General features: G+C 36.6%; 1 protein-coding gene across 1 annotated transcript in view; it reads left to right on the plus strand.

The window, feature by feature from the left end:
• LOC129125717 (SNF2 related chromatin remodeling ATPase 1) overlaps positions 1-19,865 on the plus strand; it is a 33,148-nt gene extending 13,283 nt beyond the window's left edge. The window contains exons 13-24 of the mRNA XM_054641301.2: positions 53-205; positions 1,545-1,677; positions 2,621-2,769; positions 3,358-3,477; positions 4,920-5,030; positions 5,210-5,323; positions 7,160-7,282; positions 8,817-8,949; positions 9,728-9,846; positions 10,038-10,250; positions 14,898-15,008; positions 15,702-19,865. Coding sequence (XP_054497276.1) covers positions 53-205; positions 1,545-1,677; positions 2,621-2,769; positions 3,358-3,477; positions 4,920-5,030; positions 5,210-5,323; positions 7,160-7,282; positions 8,817-8,949; positions 9,728-9,846; positions 10,038-10,250; positions 14,898-15,008; positions 15,702-15,773 — 1,551 coding nt within the window. The 3' untranslated portion in view covers positions 15,774-19,865. The remainder of the gene's footprint in view (positions 1-52; positions 206-1,544; positions 1,678-2,620; positions 2,770-3,357; positions 3,478-4,919; positions 5,031-5,209; positions 5,324-7,159; positions 7,283-8,816; positions 8,950-9,727; positions 9,847-10,037; positions 10,251-14,897; positions 15,009-15,701) is intronic.
• The last annotated feature ends 1,309 nt before the right edge of the window (positions 19,866-21,174 follow it).

Genomic DNA, 21,174 nt, shown 5'->3' on the forward strand with positions numbered 1-21,174 from the left:
TCCAGACATACATTTCTTACTTTAGTGACACCTTTTTTTTTTTTTCTCTCAGGAAGCAATTGACACATTTAATGCTCCTAACAGCAGTAAATTCATTTTCATGCTGAGTACCAGAGCTGGAGGTCTTGGAATTAATTTGGCAACTGCTGATGTGGTTATTCTTTATGATTCGGATTGGAACCCTCAAGTAGATCTGCAAGCCATGGTGAGTTAACTCCCTAATACACATTTGTTTGTTTAAGCTGTCAGTGTTCTATTTTGTATAACTATTTTCAGAACTTGCACTTTTGTTATTTTTCTTTACTTTTTGTTCACACAAGACAATACCAAAAACCAAAGGAGTTGAATAAAAGGGCATGAACGGAAATTGTAGATTTTTGTCTGTAAATATTTGTCTTAATTATTTTCATAATGAGAGATTACTTCTATCAAAATACTGTGTCAATATTGTTAATAGAAGTATAGAATTATTCTTAATTCTGTCTTTTCAGAAGAGAACAGTCAATAATAGAGGACTGTTTCCAAAATAATAACAGATAACTAAAAGCATGCAGCCTTATTTTTGTCATTTTGGAAGTTTAAGGTTTTACTTTTTGTTTTTGCATAAGCCTAAAGGCATTTGGTGGTGATGCTGGGAGGGTGAAGTTACCTTTGGGTTAAACCTACTCCAATCTTCTCTTTCTCAGTGCTGAATGTAAAAAAAATAGAGTCTGTAATTTGTTTAATGTGGAATAAAACTCATGTGAGCCTTCTTGCATGATTAGTAGGGCAGGTATTTGTTCAGTGGTTTGTAATTTTTAATTTTCTTTTAATGCACTTCAGCACATCAAATATTTAATATCAATAGCTCATCCTTTAGATATGCATGTTGGCTGCCAATAGTTGACCAACTTCCTGGAGACTGTGTGATTTGTGAACTTCAGTAGGGTTTTCAGGAAGAAATGAATATTATGAAGGAGAGTAAAAGATTTAACACCTCATGTTTAAAGAGAAAATCCTGATACCCACAGCTTGAAGGACAGCTGTTTAACTTTTTTTGATTTAAAAGGACATGTTTTCTAGAGAGGATAACCACAAGTTTTGTTACAAATGAGTGTAGTGTGTGAGTCATAAACCTTGTTTGCTTGGCTTACAAACACAGTGTTGGAGCTGTGGCTGCAGGAACTCTGCACATGGAATTAATGTGCTCAGGCCAGGGATGCAGAATGTCAATACCTGTGTCAAGTGACAGAATTCATTGAAAGCAATACAAGTGTATGCATGTATGTACTGTTGTGTGTCCACTTCCCAGCTGCAGTCTGGACAGACATTCACTTGTCTTCATTTACAATGAGGGAGATGCATTTATTGCTATGGAATGACTCAAAAATGTAATAGCCAGGTATAAGTAAGTAGCAGAATACTGGTTTTACAGTGATCTGTGCTTTTGAATAGGCAAGGGACCAAGAAGTGCAATGCTGGTTTGAGGCTGCTGTTTCTGCAAGCTAACTGTCTATTGCCTGTGAGTTCTTGTTGCTGAACACTCATTGATTTATGTTTGTTAGGATCGTGCGCATCGTATTGGTCAAAAGAAACCAGTACGGGTGTTCCGACTTATCACTGATAATACTGTTGAAGAGAGGATTGTAGAAAGAGCTGAAATAAAACTGAGACTGGACTCTATAGTTATACAACAAGGTATCAACTGCTATATATGTTTGTCTGCAACAGAATTGTTCAGTCCCTTAAAATATGGTTAAATAACTGTACAAATGTACAGTGTTAGAGAAAGCAGGCCTTGTGTATAATAGCAGTGTACTAAATCAACCTGATGTGCAAGGTATTCACCTGTTCAGCTGAATTATTTTAAAATTCTGATTAATGTAGACATAGACTTAGAGTGAGTCTAAATGAGGAAAGTAAACTACAGCTGAATAGATGTTACTTAGTTTTGTGATATGATAGAAAGAAAAAAATCAGGTATGTTCCATGGCAGTTGAAATAATGATATGATTCTTACCACAGAAGAGTTGACTGAAAAAAATAAAACACCTTTGTGTATTTTTGTTTGGAAGCACTTAGAGGAATAGTTTATCAAAACTAAGGTACTCAAGCTAAGTTTTTAGGGTTGTTTGTATTTACTACAGGGTGGGCTACTGAAAGGATGATGGTCAAAATTTTGATAGCATGAGAAGAGATAGGATAAGAGAAGTTTTGGGACAGCAATTAAATTTTGGGAAGAATAATTAGAAAATTGGGTTGAAATCAGTGATGTGAGTGTTGAAAATGTCAAGCACTTCTTAGTGGTTATTATAGAATACTTCTTAATTTTTCATCTTGAGATAAGATTGTGACCTTAAAAGTTCAGCTAACTTTGTAAGAATAAGGTCTTACATGTAAAATTCAGATTATATGAATGTGAAATGTTTTTTGTTATGGCTTGAGTCAAAGTTGTTTTTTTTAGTTTTCCCCAAAGTTCCAGACTTCTGTTAATTCTCATCTTGAGCAAAATGTATTTTTTCTGTATGGTTGTTCTGTTTTTCCTTTCTTGTTCTGTCAGTGAAGTAAAAAAATGCACTGCTTGCATGGTCCTACTAGAACTCCCACATTATAACTTGCAACATATTCCTTGTGATTGTAGGAAGGCTCATAGACCAGCAGTCCAACAAACTGGCAAAAGATGAAATGCTGCAGATGATCCGGCACGGAGCCACGCACGTGTTTGCTTCCAAAGACAGTGAGCTGACAGAAGAAGATATAACCACTATCTTGGAAAGAGGTGAAAAGAAGGTTAGAGAACCTTTTAATATGGAATTCAAAATATCTATGCACGAAATGGAATGAGATCTGATTATGTAAATTTATTGTTACTTTACTATTTGTGCAGATTTTAAATATTATGAAAGTTTTGAAGTAGAATTAGTGATTGTAATTATTTTCAAGGTTCATGCTGTGTGCATCCTGTCTTAAGCACTGCTTATTTTGTGGTCTTTTAGTAAAATGTAAATTTAATGCCAATAATTGTGACAGACACAAAGTCCTTATGGAACTTCATTAGGTAATAGATAGCTCTATGAAAAAATGAACTGCCATTTCAGCTCCAAGGAGATGGGCATAAATTTAATTTGAATTTTAAAGTTAGATTGTACAGTTGTAGGACTACATCCCAGCATAATAAATTTAGTTTAATGGAGAGTATTGAAGTCAAATTGCTCTAAATTGAAAAGGACAATGGGTATCTCTCTTTAGAAGAAAGTGTAAGTAAAAGTTAAAATCAGAAAAAGATATTGAGGATGTTGTAGTAATGATGAAAGCTGTTTTTTTCAGAGAAGATTAAATAGCTTGAGTGAGCCTAAAAATATCTTCCTTTCATTTTAGACAGCTGAAATGAATGAACGATTGCAGAAAATGGGAGAGAGCTCCCTGCGAAATTTCACTATGGACACAGAGATGAGCTTGTACAACTTTGAAGGTGAAGATTACAGAGAAAAACAGAAGGTAATTTTTTGTAGTATTTAAGACTTCAGTTTAAAGGTGCAAACATAAAAGCCATACTATAAATGTTATGACTCTGAAGGTTCCTAGATTCTAGAGAAGTAAGGAACCATTGAAAAATTCACCTGGCTCTGCCCAAGCATCAATATTTTGAATTTTTGTTAAACTACTTTCAGCCCCACTGTTTTTTTCATGGCAAAATCTGATACCATTGCTCAGATGTTATCCCTTCTGCAAAAAAAAACCACTGAGTTGCATGCTGCTATACTGCTGCAGTATTATTTTGCTGTCACATAACTAAGTGCTGCAGTCAGTATTATTTTGCTGTCACATAACTAAGGGGAAAAAACAGGCCTGATAATTTTTTATGTGGCTCTTGGACTAGAGTCTGTTTTTGCAGTGAAGGTTTGTCTTAGTTTGAAAGACAAGTGTCTGCTAAGGAAGGCAGGAGCCTCCCTTGGAATGGAAAATGTAAACCTCTTCCCTCTGAATTACTATGATTTGAAATTAAGGGGCTCTCAGGCAAAGGTCTGACAATAGGACTAACAGTTCTTTACTGGTATGTACAACAAGGCAAACAAACCACAGCATTCAAAGGGAACAAAAGGAAAGAAACCTAGCCCCCAACAAGGTTTTAGTTTGTACATTGATTTTACCTAGTAATAGAAGGATCATCCATACAAAGAGGTGCTACTCAATCTCACACTGTTCCCTTTGCATCTCTGCTTTGTACAAGGTGTAGAGTGAAGATGTCCTTAAGGTCTTACCTGGAATCAGATGTGTGAATTCTTACTTGTTAACTACAAAATGCCCTTCTAACTCAGGTTTTTATTGATTTCGAAAAAACATTTAGAAAAATAAATTGTTTGATGAGAATATAGTGCAGTGTGTGGATATACACATAAAAATCTTTGTGTTAATGATTCCATTACAAGAAGTGAGTTAAATACTGCATAGTATGAAATAACATTAAGGATTTAGTTAAAATTAATTGATTGCTAGTGGATTTTTTTGACTGTGTTGTAGCCTTTATAGAGGTTATTAATTGTGATATTTAGAGGAGAAGCAATTTATTCATATCTCAAGAAATTAGAGAATTCAGAGCCCAAGTCCTCAGCCCTTCCATTGTGTTTTGGTAGATGGAATCATAACCCTACTCAGGCTTCTGAATTACTTAAACTACTGTAAAAGAATCTCTTCTTGCCACTGCACTGCCTTACTTGTGTATTATCTTTTAAGTGCTTAAATATTTGTTATAATCAGCTATAATTTCTAGCTGATTTTTGAGCTCTATCGTAGTATCCAAATTATTGAGCACAATCATTAGATTTGCTGTGCAGAAATACATTCCTGTTTTGCAGTGCCATATTAGTCATTATTCTTGTGACTTTAGGGAAGCAAACAGTTACTTGAGTAGTTTTTGTTCTGTTCTGTTCTGTGTGTAGCTGAGCATGATGGAATGGATTGAGCCTCCAAAAAGAGAACGCAAAGCCAATTATGCAGTGGATGCTTATTTCAGAGAGGCCCTACGTGTCAGTGAACCAAAAGTCCCCAAGGTAAGGAGGTGGAAAGTGTGGAAGGGTTTTAGGTGGTTCTTTTGCTCCTCCTCTCCCATGCTGCATCCCTGGCTCTACCCCTGTGTATTTACAAGGTTGCCACTGCTGTTGAATTATGGTAGTTTACTTGCAGGAAAGTTAAGCTTCTGTAATGTTGATTTATCTGTGTATTTTTGAAGGCTCCACGACCTCCAAAACAACCAAATATTCAAGATTTTCAGTTTTTCCCACCACGGTTATTTGAACTTCTGGAAAAAGAAATTCTGTATTACCGTAAAACTATAGGATATAAGGTAATGCATTTTTTTCTTTTCAGATCAGTGAAATGTATTTGCATTCCATTTTGTAAATTTGTTGCAGTCTTGACCTGTCCAGTTATTGTGAAAGAAATGGCTTAAAGCCTCTATTCTTCTGTTTCTGTTCTACTGAGGAGCAAAAAGTATAATCTGCCATTCTTTCCTTCACTAAAAATTCTGTATCTGTGTAGCTTTCTGTTTGTGGTGGATTCCTAATGATAACATAGAGTAGAAAAAGGAAAGATAGTTCTGATGCTTCTTATTCTCAAAACCAAAGGTGTGACATGTGGTCTAAGGTGAGAATAATTTGGCTAATATAAAGTCACCTTCCAGACTATGATATTTTTTGTATATCTTTGTGTTGATATGAAGGTAATTAAAATGACATCAGTTTTCCTTGGATTTGGGTGGGATACAAAAGGTTTAAAGGTGTGGAGAAGTCTGAATGTATTACTCCTACAAAAAGGAAACCAGACAACCCATTTCTGGAATTTCGTTTTTTTTTTTCTTCCTACTTTGCCTTAGCTGAATTCATCCCTTTTCCCTGCTGACATTACTGGACAAACAATGAACAAATTCTGTTATCCTTACTTGGACCAGTATTGATTGAGTCAACCAAATGGATTCTCTATTTCCAACCAGACATGTCTGTAACTTGCTTTAAAAAGCCTCAGGTTTTGTGACAGGTTGCAGCAAGTAAAACAAAAATCACCTAAAAATGTGTTGGAGAACATAAAATTGTCATACAAAGCAACAGATAGAAAATTGGTGAGAGTAGAATTAATATTAGTAAAATGTTTTTTTTAAGAAAAAGCAGAAAGTTTTTTTAGAATCTTGTTTGCAGCCAAAAGAATTTCATGGGGATGTCAGGATAGAATTAAGATGAGTGTGCCATTAGTTTAGGGAAAGAATTTATTCAATTAATGCTCCAACAAAGAAGGATGAGAGAATTGCTAATGTTGACAATATGCATGTGAAAAGAGGTGTTTCAGACCAGTTATGGAAACCTGTCAGCCTGGAAAGTTTGAACATGAATAGTTGTTATCTTAAAAGGTTAGTATGACTGTTTACTGGTGGGGAAGGTGATAAATATAATTAAATTTGTTTTGCTTTGAAATGGAAGTATAACTTCCAATCTGAAGAGAGTTTATAATAAATACTGAAAATGGCCATAAACTATATCAGAAGATAACCAATAGGCAGAGACCAAGCTTTGTGTCAGTCTTAATTTAAACCAGTAAAGTCAAAAGATTTCTCATTTTTAAAATCAGCTTAACAGTTCTTATCTTCCACTGCCTTTTGCTACAGGAATAAGTAAGGTATACTAAACCTTTACTGGAGACTGGTTTCTGGCTTGTTTGCTGTGGAATTGGAGCACAGTTCAAAGGTCACAAATACTAAATTGGTCAGTGTGGAAGGGACAGATAAAATGTTGCTTGTTCTTGTTTACATCATGTTGTGTCTCATCCTTGCTTGGGCAGTGTGCATGGCTTTACAGTAAACCTGGCAGAGCTTAGTGTTTCACTATAGTTACAAAACATTGTAAACCAATGAATGTAGGAAAGCAGATCCTTTGCTGGTGAAAAGTTCCACTGGAATCAGTGAGCTGTGACAGCTCAGCCTCTCACAGTATCTGAGGTCATTGTGTGCAGGAGTGGTGGGTTCAGGCATAACAAACTTAGAACTTCAAGCCAGTCCTATTTTTGAGAGGAGGGGTTTAAGCAATAAGATCTGAATCTAGGTAGAACACATTTTGTACAGATTACTGCTTTTAAAATGCAGTCTTTGAAATAACATTGCTCCACTACTGCTTCTTGATACCCTTGATTTTAGGTCCCCAGGAATCCTGACCTTCCAAATGCAGCTCAGGTACAAAAGGAGGAACAAAAGAAGATCGATGAGTCTATGCCTCTGAATACTGAGGAAAGTGAAGAGAAAGAAAAGCTTCTAACACAGGTAAAATAAAATGAGCTGAAGTATTTCATCCTATGTTTTTGCTGGTGTGGAATATAAGTAATAGTAAATACACACAGGAAAGCTATGCTGATGTTATTGAAAGAAGAAAGCATAGAAGACATCATGATTTTGATTGGTTTTGCTTTGAGGGACCTTTCCTGTCCTTGAACAAGTTTACATTTTAGTCATCTACTGTTTCCTTGAACATTTCTGAGGCAACAGCTTGTATAGTAGATGTACAACCCAACAATACATGCAGAAATCCAATCAGTGGGTTCCTTGTACATGCACAAAGCTTCTGTGTTGATTTTAAATCAAAAAGGGTTTGAATCAGGAGAAGCCTGTGTCAACATACATGGTGTTTATGCAGGTGTCTAAGGAATGTCACACCCATTAATTTTTGTCCCAGTCGAGTTGTTAGGCTTGTTCTTTTTATACTGGGGCTGAATTTCTGTCACTGGGATTGAATTTCTGTCTCTGACTAGTTTCTTGACCTTTTGGCTGATTATCCTGCTGAGTGGACTTATTAAAAGCTGATTGTTAAAGAGAAAGGTGTGTTCAAAGTAACAGGACTTTTTGATTCAGAAAATTTTCTGTAGAATAATTGGGGATTGGTGTACCTTGGAAGAAAATTCCAACGTCACAATTTCACTATTAATTTCACTTATGTATAGCAGAGGAAATAATTCAGCTGGTGCTGATATGCATATCAGTACTGCTGTTCATGATTAAAAAGAAATAGTTGTATTGTCTATGTTAGACTCATTCTGAGCATGCTAATTGTGGACTGAGCTTATTTAGCTGAACTGACAAAGTTCCTTGTAAATACATTTCTGTGATGAAAGAAACTCAGTGCACTATAGATTATTGCTCTGGCATGTGATTGTCTTGTTTGTTCTTGTCCTTTTCTGCTTTCCCTGTCTTTAAATTGTAATGTCTCTTTCTTGGATAATATTTTTGTGCATTGCATCTTGCTTGTTCAGTTTTGGATTGATTTCTTTGGTACATAACAAATTCTCTCTTTGACAGTGCTTTAGAGTTTCCATTTGATTGCATCTTTTTGGACTAGAGATCTTTTCTTGACATACTTATGCTTTCATCCAGCTGTTTGTCTGGTTCCAGGTTTGTAAATGTCTGAAGTATGAGCTCTTGCTTTAGATACTTGCACTGCTCTAAGAACTTGTGATGACACAGGCATTGCTGCACTTTGTACTGCTCTGAAGTGTGGTGCTTGTATCTGCAGGAGTGCAGCTGTCACTGGGCTTGTTTTTTTGGAGAAGTAGCACAAAAACTTTAAAAAGAAAGGGTAAAAAGCTGGTACTAATGCACATGGAGTCATGCCCAAAAATAACTGTTTAGTTATAGGTTCAGTAATAAGCCCTGGATAACACAAGTTGATGGAAATCCTGAAAGACCATTAGCCACTGTAATTATGTGATGTTGCAGAGGAGCAAATAGTGCATACATAAATCAGAATCTTGGAAAATGCTTCCCTTTGACCTGATATGCCTTCTTGATCTCTTGTTGCTTACAGGGTTTTACAAACTGGAATAAAAGAGATTTTAACCAGTTTATTAAAGCTAATGAGAAATATGGTCGTGATGATATAGACAATATTGCCCGTGAGGTGGAAGGAAAGTCACCTGAGGAGGTCATTGAGTACTCAGGTTTGTGATATTCTGAAATGTATTTATTTCCTAACACCAGAGTATTACCATGATTTTTGCCACATGTTCTTTTAAAATTAGAAGGTAGAGAATTTGGGTGCATTTAAGAATTTTTTTTTTGTTAAAGTATGCACCTTGGGGTTTTTTTTCAGAAGACTAAATTCTATAAAAGGTTGGTTTTGTAGCATATAACTAACACCTGCAGCTGCCTTTAGCCCTCCTTAGTCAAGATTTAGAATTTGACATAGTTAATTCTCGCTGACAACATGGAATTGTGAAACTGTGCATTTGCCCTATAGTGCCAACGTGATTCTTTATGCTGTATCTCTGCTATTTTACCTCTTACACTGTATCTTTGTCTTTTGTATTTACACAGTGCTTTTGAGATTTCTTCCTCTTTCAGCTTTGGATGTAATTTTACTAAACACCTTCATAAAATCAACTTTGCAATGTTGTTTCCTGTAGTTAAAAAGGAAGAGCTCCACAAGAGTTCCCTTTAGTGTTGAATTTATTTTACAATTAATTATGTTGCATGTAAATTCTGTTAGAATTTTTACTAAGCTTTTACTTACAGTTAACTTTTAAAGATTCTGAATAAAGAGTCAGTGCAAGCTTAATTTTTGGCTAGCACAGTAAGCTGGAGAGCATTAGCTCATTTAAGATTAATGGAACCACAAGCTAAATTCTTTTTTTTTTTTTTTTGCCAGAGTATCTTAACAGTAAAGTCATAAGAACAGAGGAAAATATGATATTGAACAATTTTGTTTTGTGTTTTTAGCTGTTTTCTGGGAACGTTGTAATGAACTACAGGACATTGAGAGGATTATGGCTCAGATTGAACGAGGAGAGGCCAGAATTCAACGCAGGATCAGCATCAAGAAAGCCCTTGATGCCAAAGTAATTATTCCAGGTTTTTTGTTTTCTGCAGCTGACTTCTTCCAAAAATTCCTTCAGAAAAGGAATAATTGGGGATGAGAGTTCTGTCTTTTTATGCAGCATAGGTAGTATACCATCTCTACAGTATCATGTAATGATTCCTTGATGTAGCATTGTACATTTATTAATCCTTATTTTTGTTTTGCATTCAGATTGCAAGGTACAAAGCACCTTTTCATCAGCTGCGTATTCAGTATGGAACAAACAAAGGGAAGAATTACACAGAAGAAGAAGACAGGTTTTTGATCTGCATGTTACACAAGATGGGCTTCGACAAGGAGAACGTGTACGAGGAGCTGCGGCAGTGCGTGCGCAACGCTCCTCAGTTCAGGTTCGACTGGTTCATCAAATCCAGAACTGCCATGGTAGGTACCACTCACAGGGACCAGGCCTCACATGAGCCATCTTGTTCCTTTTTAAAGCACCACCACATAAAATTTGTTTTAAACAAGTGCTGAAAGAATAACTTGGGGTTTATTTTCATTGCTGTTTTTTTAATAGTAACCTTTTGTCTTAGTACAGAAAAAAATGCAATGCAACTGAAACATAGATTAGAAAACCTGCCAGGCTGAAGTCCCATGTTACCCAAAGGCGTTAAGGCAGAGGTAGACTAGACTTACAAATATCCTTGTTACATTTATTGCAAACTGAGTGTTTTACCAAACAATGTCTCTTAAAATATGACTCTTTTAGAGTTTTTGCATAACATTAAAGACTGAAGACATCTGAATAATATACTTGGAGAAGGGAGCAGCTTTCCTAATGCAGTATTTAATTTCTAACAGCATGAGGAAAGTTAGTGATTCACATAGAAATTAATCATTGAAGCAATAGGTTTAAAATGCACTTTGTAGTTTGTGAGTGTGGATTATCCCATGAAAATGCTTACATTTCTTGAGGTATACTTTACTGACAATTTTGTTTGAATTTAGACAATATAATACGAGGTTAATGGCAAGTAGTCTAGTACTCAGAATTTTAGAGCAGAGCCATTCATTTTTAATTGAGTTATTAAGCAGGAATTGATAACACTAACAGAAGCTTTGGTGGTTGCAAATATTAAGGTACGTAGGTACCAACATCAGAATATTGGACTCTTTCAATGATAAAAAGCTGGTGGATCTGCCCCAAAATTTTTGCTCAATTCTTTCTACTTGTTGTTTGCCTTGATTTGCTGACCTCAGGATTTGTTTGTCTGAAAGAATGTTCTTTCAGAGTTCTGGGTACTGTACTAAGAATAAATAAAACATAAAATAAAATATTTAAAATATCTATTTGAATAGGTGGCTATATTTGCTTTTCCCAGTACTACTTATAATTATGCAATACACTTTTTACTTGATATTTCAGCAATTGAAGTGTTTCTGGATAGTGCAGCAGTTAGCCCTTAACTAAAAAGAATTTTAAGTGTTTCTTACTAAAATGTCTGTTTGAAGAAATACTGCATTTTAAAATGATGTCTATAAAGAGAGAAGCCTGCAGTATTTAGCACATTAAGAAGTTTCTTTAAGTTGTCAGTGCAGGAATCCATTTAAATAAATCACAGAAATGGGTACTAGAAATTAAAAATGTAGCTCAGCGTTTAATATTAGTTGATATATAGTTGTCAGGGGTAGAGTTAAATGTTCAGTTTAAGTCTTGCAGATCCTTATGTTCAGTATACTTTTTTTTTTAAAGGGGATAGAAATCATTTGCTCAAGTGTAGAAATATGTTCTGTGGTGTCTTAATGTTGAAACTGAGACACTGGGAATATAGTGAATCTTTTGGCTTAGGTTTTCTTTTAAAATTCTCTCCCTTAATAATTTTAGTTTTTCTGCTACTATATGGTTGAAAAAGATTATGGAAATACAAACTTAAACCCATCTTTCACTTTTAGTGTGCATTTGATTTTCTGAAATGTTCTGAATTATCATGCTCTGTGTGGTGTAGTAATATAGCTGATATAATCTATTGTCTTGAGATTTGTGGAAGTCTTAATTTCTATGGGTCCATTTTGCACTGGTTTGGTGATTTTTTTTTTTTTTTTTGTGAACAAATGTGCTGGAAAATCACATGACAGTAATAATGAATGGAGTATAAATACAAATATTTATAGAGGAGTAAATAAGTGAAAGTGGAGAAGGCTTCCTGAAATGCTGAAATTCACATGTGGTCATTTAAACTCATACGAAACAAGATAAAAAGGGCAGCATAATTCAGAAAAGGGTTTAACAGGCTCTTTGAGAAAGCTTTGTGTTCTAGCCACTAGATGTCTCTTGAATTCCACATAAATAGCTAATTTATCTTCCATCTTACTATTTCTGTTTGTTCTCCTGAAGATTTCGAAAAGCAAATCCTGCTTCATTAAATTATTTCAAAATCAAATGGTTTACCCAAAATGTAAATTCTTAAAGATACCATGAGTGCCTAAGATTGTAATTTTTTTTTGCTTTCTGTATTGAGCACAGATTTGTTTGTTTGGTTTTTTAAAAAATTTCTGTCCATGCAGGAAGAATGCAAAATATCATGGCAGTAGTGAAGCATGTATCTGTTCTCTGAAGTCATAAATTATGGATATTCTCTTTTAGCTTTCTGCAAACACTCCCCAGCATAAGAGAAATGACTTCTTAGTAAATACAGGAATGCCCAGGCCTGTGGACAGAGCTGAGGGAGCCCTTGCTCCCAAGTCAGCATCTCTGCCTCCAGCCATGCACAAGGCAATGGTTCAGTGCTCCCATCTTATTTATTGCAATCCAGGTCCTTAGAGCTGTGAGGGGGTGAACAAAGTCTATCTTCTTTCTTTCCATCCAAAAGAGAAAAGTATCAAGCCACACAGAATAAAAAGTCATCTCTGAAAGTGCAAGGCATTTTAAATAAGTGTACTAGAATGGAATGCAGCAGTCCATATTGAAATTTCAATAGCTTAGTGCAGAGTTTTTCACTCAGATTATTTTCATGGTAGATGTACAAGAAACCTGTGTGCATGTCACATCTTGCTGTCAACTGATACTGTGATTCTCCAGAGAAAATTGTTTTTGAGTCCATCCTCTGTCCACAGCAGATGCTTTGGAGCAGTAGTCCATCTGGAAAGTCTAACCATGAACCTGAAACACTTTATAAATGTATATATTTATGCAAGCATTTGTCCCCAGGAAAGAGGAAGATCTGTGAGTGCTTTAGGCAAGTGGATCAAGGTTATTTCTTAGTCCTTTCAGATTAGTTGCTTGTTTTGAGTTTAACACAATCCCATTTCTCATATGCTAGAAAAAAATCCAAATTATGATGTCACCACTCTTTACCTCAGCTCCTAAGTCTGAGTGCAATATTCACAAATTTAAATGATGTAAAACACTTGTGGCATGTTGACAGTCATTGTTCTGTTTTGGTCTTTTTTCATCTCTGTTCATCTGTAGAGGGTAGCTTTTAGGGACAGAGGCTCTCTTTTGTTCTGTTTGAGGTTGCAGTGTATATTGGGATGGCTTGAACTCAAGTTTGCTCAGTTGTTGCTTCTTTATCTAAACGTTGTTGTTTGGGTGGAATTTGAGGGAATTTAAAGATTGAAGTGAGAGTATTTTAGCTCCAGAAGGACTGTCACAAAGCAGGGCACAAGCATGGCACCCTAATTCATGGTTTCACCTTTACTGGAGGGAGTGGGGTTATTGCTCCAGGGATGTGATAAAAGTCACTTATTACAGTACTCTGTGGTGAAGATACAAGCATGACACTGGAACATTTCTGGAGGGGACTTGTAAAGAAAAATGTCCTGAGGATTTTTATGTGTGTGTGTCTGATAAAAAGAATTCAAGTGGTGGTAGGATTCTCTGTGTCCATTCTGAACTACATGGCTTTTGCCCAAGGCCATGGAGCGTCCTTTGTAGAGGAATCTGTGGAAACTGTAGAACTTTAGACTGGTTAAACTTGAGGGTTTGAATGTCTCAAAGATGAGTCCCATGCCTGCCTGTTTGGGAAGGTTCAGATCAGGAAAGCACCAAGGCTGTCATATCCATGATGGCTGAAGGAATATCCAGCTTACAGATGCTGAGAAAATAGAGACTAATTTCTGGACAAAAAGGTCACCTGTTCCCTTCACTGCAAATGGACCCATTGTAGGTTAAGATACATGCTACTAGGTAATTCTAGGGTAGCCTATGTTTCAAGAATGCTTCACTGAGTTTAGCAGAGATTAGACATATTTTTTGGGCTTTTTTTTTCCTCAAAAGAGAGCTTCCTGCTTTGAGTTGGAAAGAAAAGCCCATGCAATCCTGTTCTCAATAATACATAGAATATACTGAATAATTATAATAAAAATAGGTACTGTTAGGTGTTTTGTAAGAGATCTTTTAAATGGGGTACAAGAAACTGTCCAAGTCAAGTGAGTTCTATTAAGCAAGCCAGCCATTAGTAACTGCAATGCAGATATTTTGAGTTGTATTGGAAATACTTCTTAATGTGTAAACAACCTGATGGCATTTAGTCCTGATGGCTTGCCAGTGTTGATGCTAAAAGCATTTAGAGCATTTAGGACCTGTTTGAATAAAAACACAACAGTGAGTTTACAATTTAAGACTGAATAGATTTTTGGCCAATTTGCAGCTCTACTTTTTGTGTCTCTTCACAAAAAAACCTCCCTAGTCTGTGTGCCACAGAAAAGTGTTGCTTAAGATAGCTTTGCTCCCTTTTTTCTCTGCTTTAAAGATATATTTGAAGACCTCTTTCCTAAAATCTGGCATACTGTGCTGGTAGGCTGTAATTTGCTTCATTAACCAAGATGAAAGATCACATCAGTCTTTGGAATGTCAGTTTGGAAGACAGAATCCTGAAAACTCCTTGTCAGGAGGACAGTAAATCCTTTCCTGTTTCTAAAGGTTACACTGAGGGAAAGACAGATAATAGTAACCAAGCTAATGATCAGTATTATTGAATACTTGGGGAAAATGTAAGTGCTTTGAAGTTAAAGGATTATGAACATAGTTATGTAAGCAAGAGAAGTTGTATAATTTGCTTAAAAATTTGATGTGTTCTCTTTCCTTAGGAGTTTCAGAGACGCTGCAATACTCTCATATCATTAATAGAAAAAGAAAATATGGAAATTGAGGAAAAAGAAAGAGCTGAAAAGAAGAAAAGAGGAGCAAAAGTTACAGCGGTATGTTTAGCAGCACTTACTTTACTTCCAGTGGGGTAGAATTCAATTATGTATTTTTTAAAAAAATGTAAAAGATAATTGTAGGCAGTGATTGTGTTAGTAGAAACCATGAGGTGAGAGATTAAACTGAAATATTTGTCTATTCACAGCTCTCCTAGATTTGCTTAGGTAGGTATTCCCAATGCATAGGATTTGAGGGCTTTGTTTTTTTTTTGAGAAGTCTTTTGTTTAAGTAGCAGAGGAAGACTTTTTTTAGAAAGTTGCACTGCCTACTTTCTGCCTACTTTCGTACATCATGTGTGGCTTCAGTTTCTTCTCAGAGATTTTTTCCTCCCCTACATAGCAGTTGCTGGAAGAAGAAATGAAAGTGCTTTTTTTATTTTGAAGGGTTGTCATCTTTAGAGCAGAATTGTGTATAAGTCAAGGTCCTGATCTTTTTATCCAATTCAGGGTATGTGTGGTGCCTGCACCACTGAGACCATGTAATGATTTTAAGGATATAAAAAGTGTAGGAGAATTAAGTGTCTATGTCAGGGATTAATGTTTGCCTTTCCATTATATCCTACAAAAATGAACTGAAATCCAGAATGCATTGGCGTTGTACATTCCCTCCTGAATAATCAGTTATGTATTTAAGTTTTTTGTTTGTAATGCCACTATCTTGTAAAATTTATATTTATTTTTTCTCTTTAGTCACAGAAGAGAAAAGCAGATTTGGCTGCTGAGAACTCTGGAAAAAAAGATGCTAAGAAAGTGAAGTCGTGAACCTGGAAACTGAATGCTAAATATGAAACTGCCACTTTCTTCACTCCATCTATGTGTATTAATTGCCAACTTCTTTGTATTCATGGTACTCTTCCCCAAGTCCCATGCTTTAATTTTGCAAATTTTGTATCCTTTACAACGCCTTTCTTTACCTAAAATGTGTAGCTTTATATCTTACGCATTCCAGTATTTTTGTGTACTGTATTTTGTGAGTTTCATGTCTTTGGCAAAATTCACTCAGTCCTTGGTTTTTTGAAGCTTGTGCTGAGGTTTTAGCTTTTATATGTTTTATATGCTGCTGCTTTGAAAAAAACCCTAGATTCTATAGCTGTATTATTGTTGTTTCATATTTTAAATTTATATGGCTGTTGGAAAATAAACTGACTTAATTATTTGAAGAGAAATATACTTCACCTTTGTTTTCCCTGTCCTCTCTCCCTTTTTTGCATAGCTGCATTTAGAGAGAATGTTAAGGTTTGTATAATTGTGCCTTCATCATCAATCAGATTTTTTTCAGAGGAGTACTAGACAGGATCAGGAGCATGACAGAACAAAATCTAATTAGACTGACATCCTTGTTTGCTCTCTGCATTAAATGGACATTTTCTCTGAAATGATCAGAAGGAAACCCAGCAAATACACACTTTTTGTTTTTCTTTATCAGTGATTTCTGCTGGGCTACATGCTTAAACACAGGGTGAGGTGTTTCTCACAATGGCCTCTAGATGAAAACTTTTCTATGCCTGATAAAAGGAAGTAGTCAGCTCACAGCTTCTGGTTGTTTAAGTAGCAAACAAAATAGTTCACTCTCTGGTTGGTAGGCTCCTCAGCTCTGCTGCCCTGTGCTGAAAGATCTTCGTTGCTCTAATTATCTCTGCGAAAGTTCTTCTTTTACCTTTTATTCAACATGTCAGTCAGAAGCAATGGGGATATGTTATGGAGTGCTCCTTTTTAGTATTTCTATTTTAATGAAGGGATGAAAGTGTTGGATGTATGATTTTTTGACTTTGCAAGAATGGCCTTTATTAAGCAGGTTCACAGTTCCTGCTCACTTTGGAGTCTGCCTTTCCCAGATCAGTAGAACAGTGGCTGTGACATCTGATGTTTTACTTTAATGTTCTGTCTCTGATCTGGTGTTTAGTACAGACCTTGCTACAGTGAGACATGCCCTCATAATGTCAGGTCTAGATTAATGCAGTGTGCTTTACATGGTACTTCCCTTGAAGACTACTTGTAAACTTCTTCTAGTGCAGTTTGCTTCCTTCGGTGGTTTGAGGTGTTTTTAGATAAAGAAACCTCTTTACTCTTTGTATTTTGTGCTTTGCATTGGCTACCTTCTTCTGTGTTTGTAAAATGTAGGACTTTATAAATTAAAGTTCTCGAGCTCTGCCCACATTCTTCTATGTCATTTAAAATATATTGGTATGTCTTTGAAGTTTTCTGGGATTTGTATCTCTAAGTTTGATGAGGTATTTCCAGCTTTTTTGTAGTGTCTGTTAAAGGTTTGGGGCAAAATGGGTGTGATGATTGGTTGAGCATTTCAAAAGATAATTCAAAATATTAGATTCTGTATTTTGGAATGTAGCCTTTGTCCAGGGACCACATTAACTATTTCACTGGGCTTATATTTGTAAGACTTGGTATTTGTCTGTTGAACTTCATCTGATGAGTTGAGAGGTACATCTGATAATGATGGGGCACAACTTCCAGGCAGGAGATTGGTCATAGGAGTCAGAGCCTGCTCTTAAATGAGTGTGCAGCCCAGGTGGGATAGGTGTGCTCAGGAAGGGGCACGTGTCCTCAGAATGTGCAATTGGAGCAGTTAACATCCTGCTTTATCCTTGGGAGGAGGATGTTCCATGTCATTATGGAAAGGCTGTGCAGCTACATGCATATGTAACCACAAATCCTGGGAGATTGCTATGAATAGAGAGAGGAAGATGCCTTATTTGCATTTGAATTTTGGCTCATGTGCCACTCACTAAGTTTATGGCCTGAAATGATAAAAACAAGTTAAAAGACACGGGGAATAAAGGCTGAAAGAGCCAATTGAAATGTTTATGGAATTACATGGCTAGGTCTAGAGCTTATTCTATTGGTCCTATTTAGCATTGGATGAATATTTTAATGTTTTAAGTCTTGAAATAAGTGTATTCTGGTTTTGTTTATTGTAGATTAGCTTTGTTTGACTTGCACGTTTTTTGTGTATCCAGTTTCTCTGTGTTGCAAAGTGTATGGAAAGTCTTAAAATGTGGTAATATCTCAACATGTTGTTTTATGCAGATTTTTTGGTTTGAGTTACCACTTGAGTTAATGTTCTTTCTTCTCAATGACTTGATACACAAACCATATAGCAGAAGATCATGCAATGGTTCTTTCAGGTTCTTTCACCCCTTGATCAGACAGCTGCTCTGAAGAATGATAGATTCTCCCAGGAGCTATCTGTTACCTCTTGCAGTCTGTAGTCCCAGTTAAACTGAATGTGCTGTTGAACAACAGTCCTTGAGAGCATTTGGACACTGTACACCAGTTCCTAGCAGATTGAGCCTTCCCATCCATCATGTCCTACAGTGATAACTAAAGAAAATTGCTAACAGCTGCTGGTTGGGATTAAAGGAAAATGGATCTTTCTTTTCCCTTTTTCATTCTTCCAGTTGCCAATACCCACACAGTGTGTGCCTAGCAGTATCTTAAATTATATGCTGCTGTGACTCAAAATTAGGTGACAGAAATGAAAGAATCTTTCTACTTTTAACTGCTATTTTCTTAGACGAGGAATACTGTTTGTAAGAAATTAGTAAGTGCTGAATGTAATGTGACAGAAAACTTCTGAAAAGTTTGAGCCTTTAGGCAATTTTAGAGTTGCCAAAAATGCTACAAGATAAAACATTTTGAAAGCTAGTTTAGTTCCTTTTCAGTGGACAAGTAAAATTTGTGTACACATCAGGCTTGAAGAAAGTCACCTAGCACCTTTGACTCCCCAGCAGTGCACATAACATCCTGGGAGAGGTCACAGCAATTGTGGTGGTTTCCTTTTCACATATTCATAATTTCCAACTTATTAGTCCTTTTATTTTTGATTTATGTTAGTGATGACACCAAAAAACTAATGCTGCTAGCCACCTTCATTGTATTTAATTTCAGTTTGTTACAATAACACAGAGAAGAAATGAACTGTCTTCTTGCTGGTAATATTAGACCATCTTTAGATGCTGGTTTGCACAAGTGGTGTTACTATACTAAAATATTACGTAATTTTTTTTTCTTGTAGATTAGCATTGCTGTTTGATTTAGTGCTAATGTTGGTTAGGGTTTAAAAAAAAAGCAGCTATCACTCTTTGAGATGATGAGCAAGGAGTATACAGAAATTAATCAGAATCTTTCTAAGTGCCTGATGGTGTTGTCAAGCTGATTTTAGCTTTTATATATGCATATATATTTGTGGCTTTGTAGCTATATGGAGGATATATAAAAGCAAAAGTTATTTTGGCATCAATGGAAGTAACTTTGTTGTGCAGTGCCTGCTGTGTGCTGCTGTGTTACAGGCACTCTGTACACGCCTCCTGCCCATGTTCAGCAGGGGGATTAAGTACTTTCAGTGATGAGGAATAAATGCCAAAGCACAGGTTGAAAAAAGGTGGAGTTTTGCAGTCAGTACCAGTTTATGTGAATGCAAAATGATGAGGTTGGTGCACACATTGGCACTTGTGATGCTGGAAGGGATTGATCACCAACTGTAGTTCTGATCTGACTAAAGAGAGGTTGACAATTGTTACATTTCACTTAATTTTATCTGGTTCACACATACTCCAAGCATGTATGTAAATATGTTTGTGGCTCATAGTTCTAATGTTTGATATGTTCTTTTTCTGAAAGACTTAAAGTTGAACTTAGTTTGCATATTTTGAAATGTACTCTTTAATTGTATTTGCATGGTATCCATCCTTTCATGAGAGCCTTAATAGGAGTAATATTTGCTGCCTCAAAGGTATGTCAGTGTCGTGTTGTTCAAGATGACTTCTGAACTTTTTCAATCTGGGATTTGTTTCTTAAGTTGTACATACATGGAAATAAAAGTTAATATGAACCTGATGTCTTCTGGTCGTTCTGGTACACAGGGCTCTGGTCCTTAGATACTTCCAAGATAGTTTGATTTGGTTTTGTTGCTCTTGTGCCTCCCATACCCTTCAGGCCATGGTGGCTGAATGTAAGGGGGTGTGTGGCTGTTCCACATCTGCTTTCAAATATTTTTTTGTAATCTAAAACTATACTAGTAGTGCCTATGTTTTTGTGACAGCCTTGCTGTGTTGTCTCTTAGTACAGTGTTACACAATGTATGTTGATCCTATATTAAAGTGTATTGCTGGTTCCCTTTTCTTTCATCCCTCTGGTGTGTTCATAAAATGAAATACTCTGGAGTTTAAGTCCAGCTGACACAATGGTAGGAACCATGAATTTTCTTGCAGTTGTTGATCACAAGCAAGTTGTAGCCTTGGTAGATACTGTGCTTGGGGAGGTGCATGCCCTAAATGATTGCTCAGTTCTTTTCCTCAGGATAACCTAAAAAAAAAGGACAGACTGGAGGACCAGTTTCTCTGGTTTTGGCTGGTAGCAGTTCTGTCTGCTCCACAGTGAACTTTTGATAGACCTCAGTCTTTTTCAGGTGAGGTACCTAGACCAGGATGGAGGAGCTGGGAAAAGTTGTGTGGTTCCACCTTACCTAGTCCTCAGTAACAGCCTAAACAATTTTTGGGTTCACTCAAGAGCTGTAGTTGTTTCAGATGGCTTTGCTCTCTGCAGATAGCAAGACAAGAGGTTGCCAGTTGTTGTTATAACCTGCTTTAAGTCCTGACTGGTGTTGGGGTGGAAGGGGGTGAAGTCAGGAGCAGGAAGATGCACAGGTATGGGATGTGCTCTTAGCTGGGACTAAGCCTTTGCTTCTAGGCCTTATTTCAAGTCTTGCTGTGTCAGTTAACATCATGGGTATTTTCATGCTGTCATGGCTCCTTGGAAAGCTGTCCAGACTAACAGATGGGGTGCTTTGGCACAGTGCCCCATCCCTGTGCAAGCTCTGCTCTCACAGCAGGCTCCCCATCCAACATTTGAAATGGGGAGCAAAAAGGCTGAATCCTGGAAAAAATTGGCTGTGCTGGGCAAGGGTGAGAGCTGGGCTGGGAAAATCTGTGTGTAATTAACTGTAGATTGATGGCTAAATCTGTCTATTTTTATTGCTAGTAAGTGGAAATTGAAGGTACAACCACTGTAACTTGCTGCTGAGTGAGGGGAGGTCGGCTGGCACTGGAGCTGTCCCTGTGTCTCACAGCTGCCTGGGCTTTGCTCCTCTGCCTTTCCTCCAGCAGCGCTCCCCTGTTGTTACCCGTTCGGACCCCAGGTGGTGGTG

This window comes from Agelaius phoeniceus, chromosome 14 (assembly GCF_051311805.1).
Source record: "Agelaius phoeniceus isolate bAgePho1 chromosome 14, bAgePho1.hap1, whole genome shotgun sequence".
NCBI lineage: Eukaryota > Metazoa > Chordata > Aves > Passeriformes > Icteridae > Agelaius > Agelaius phoeniceus.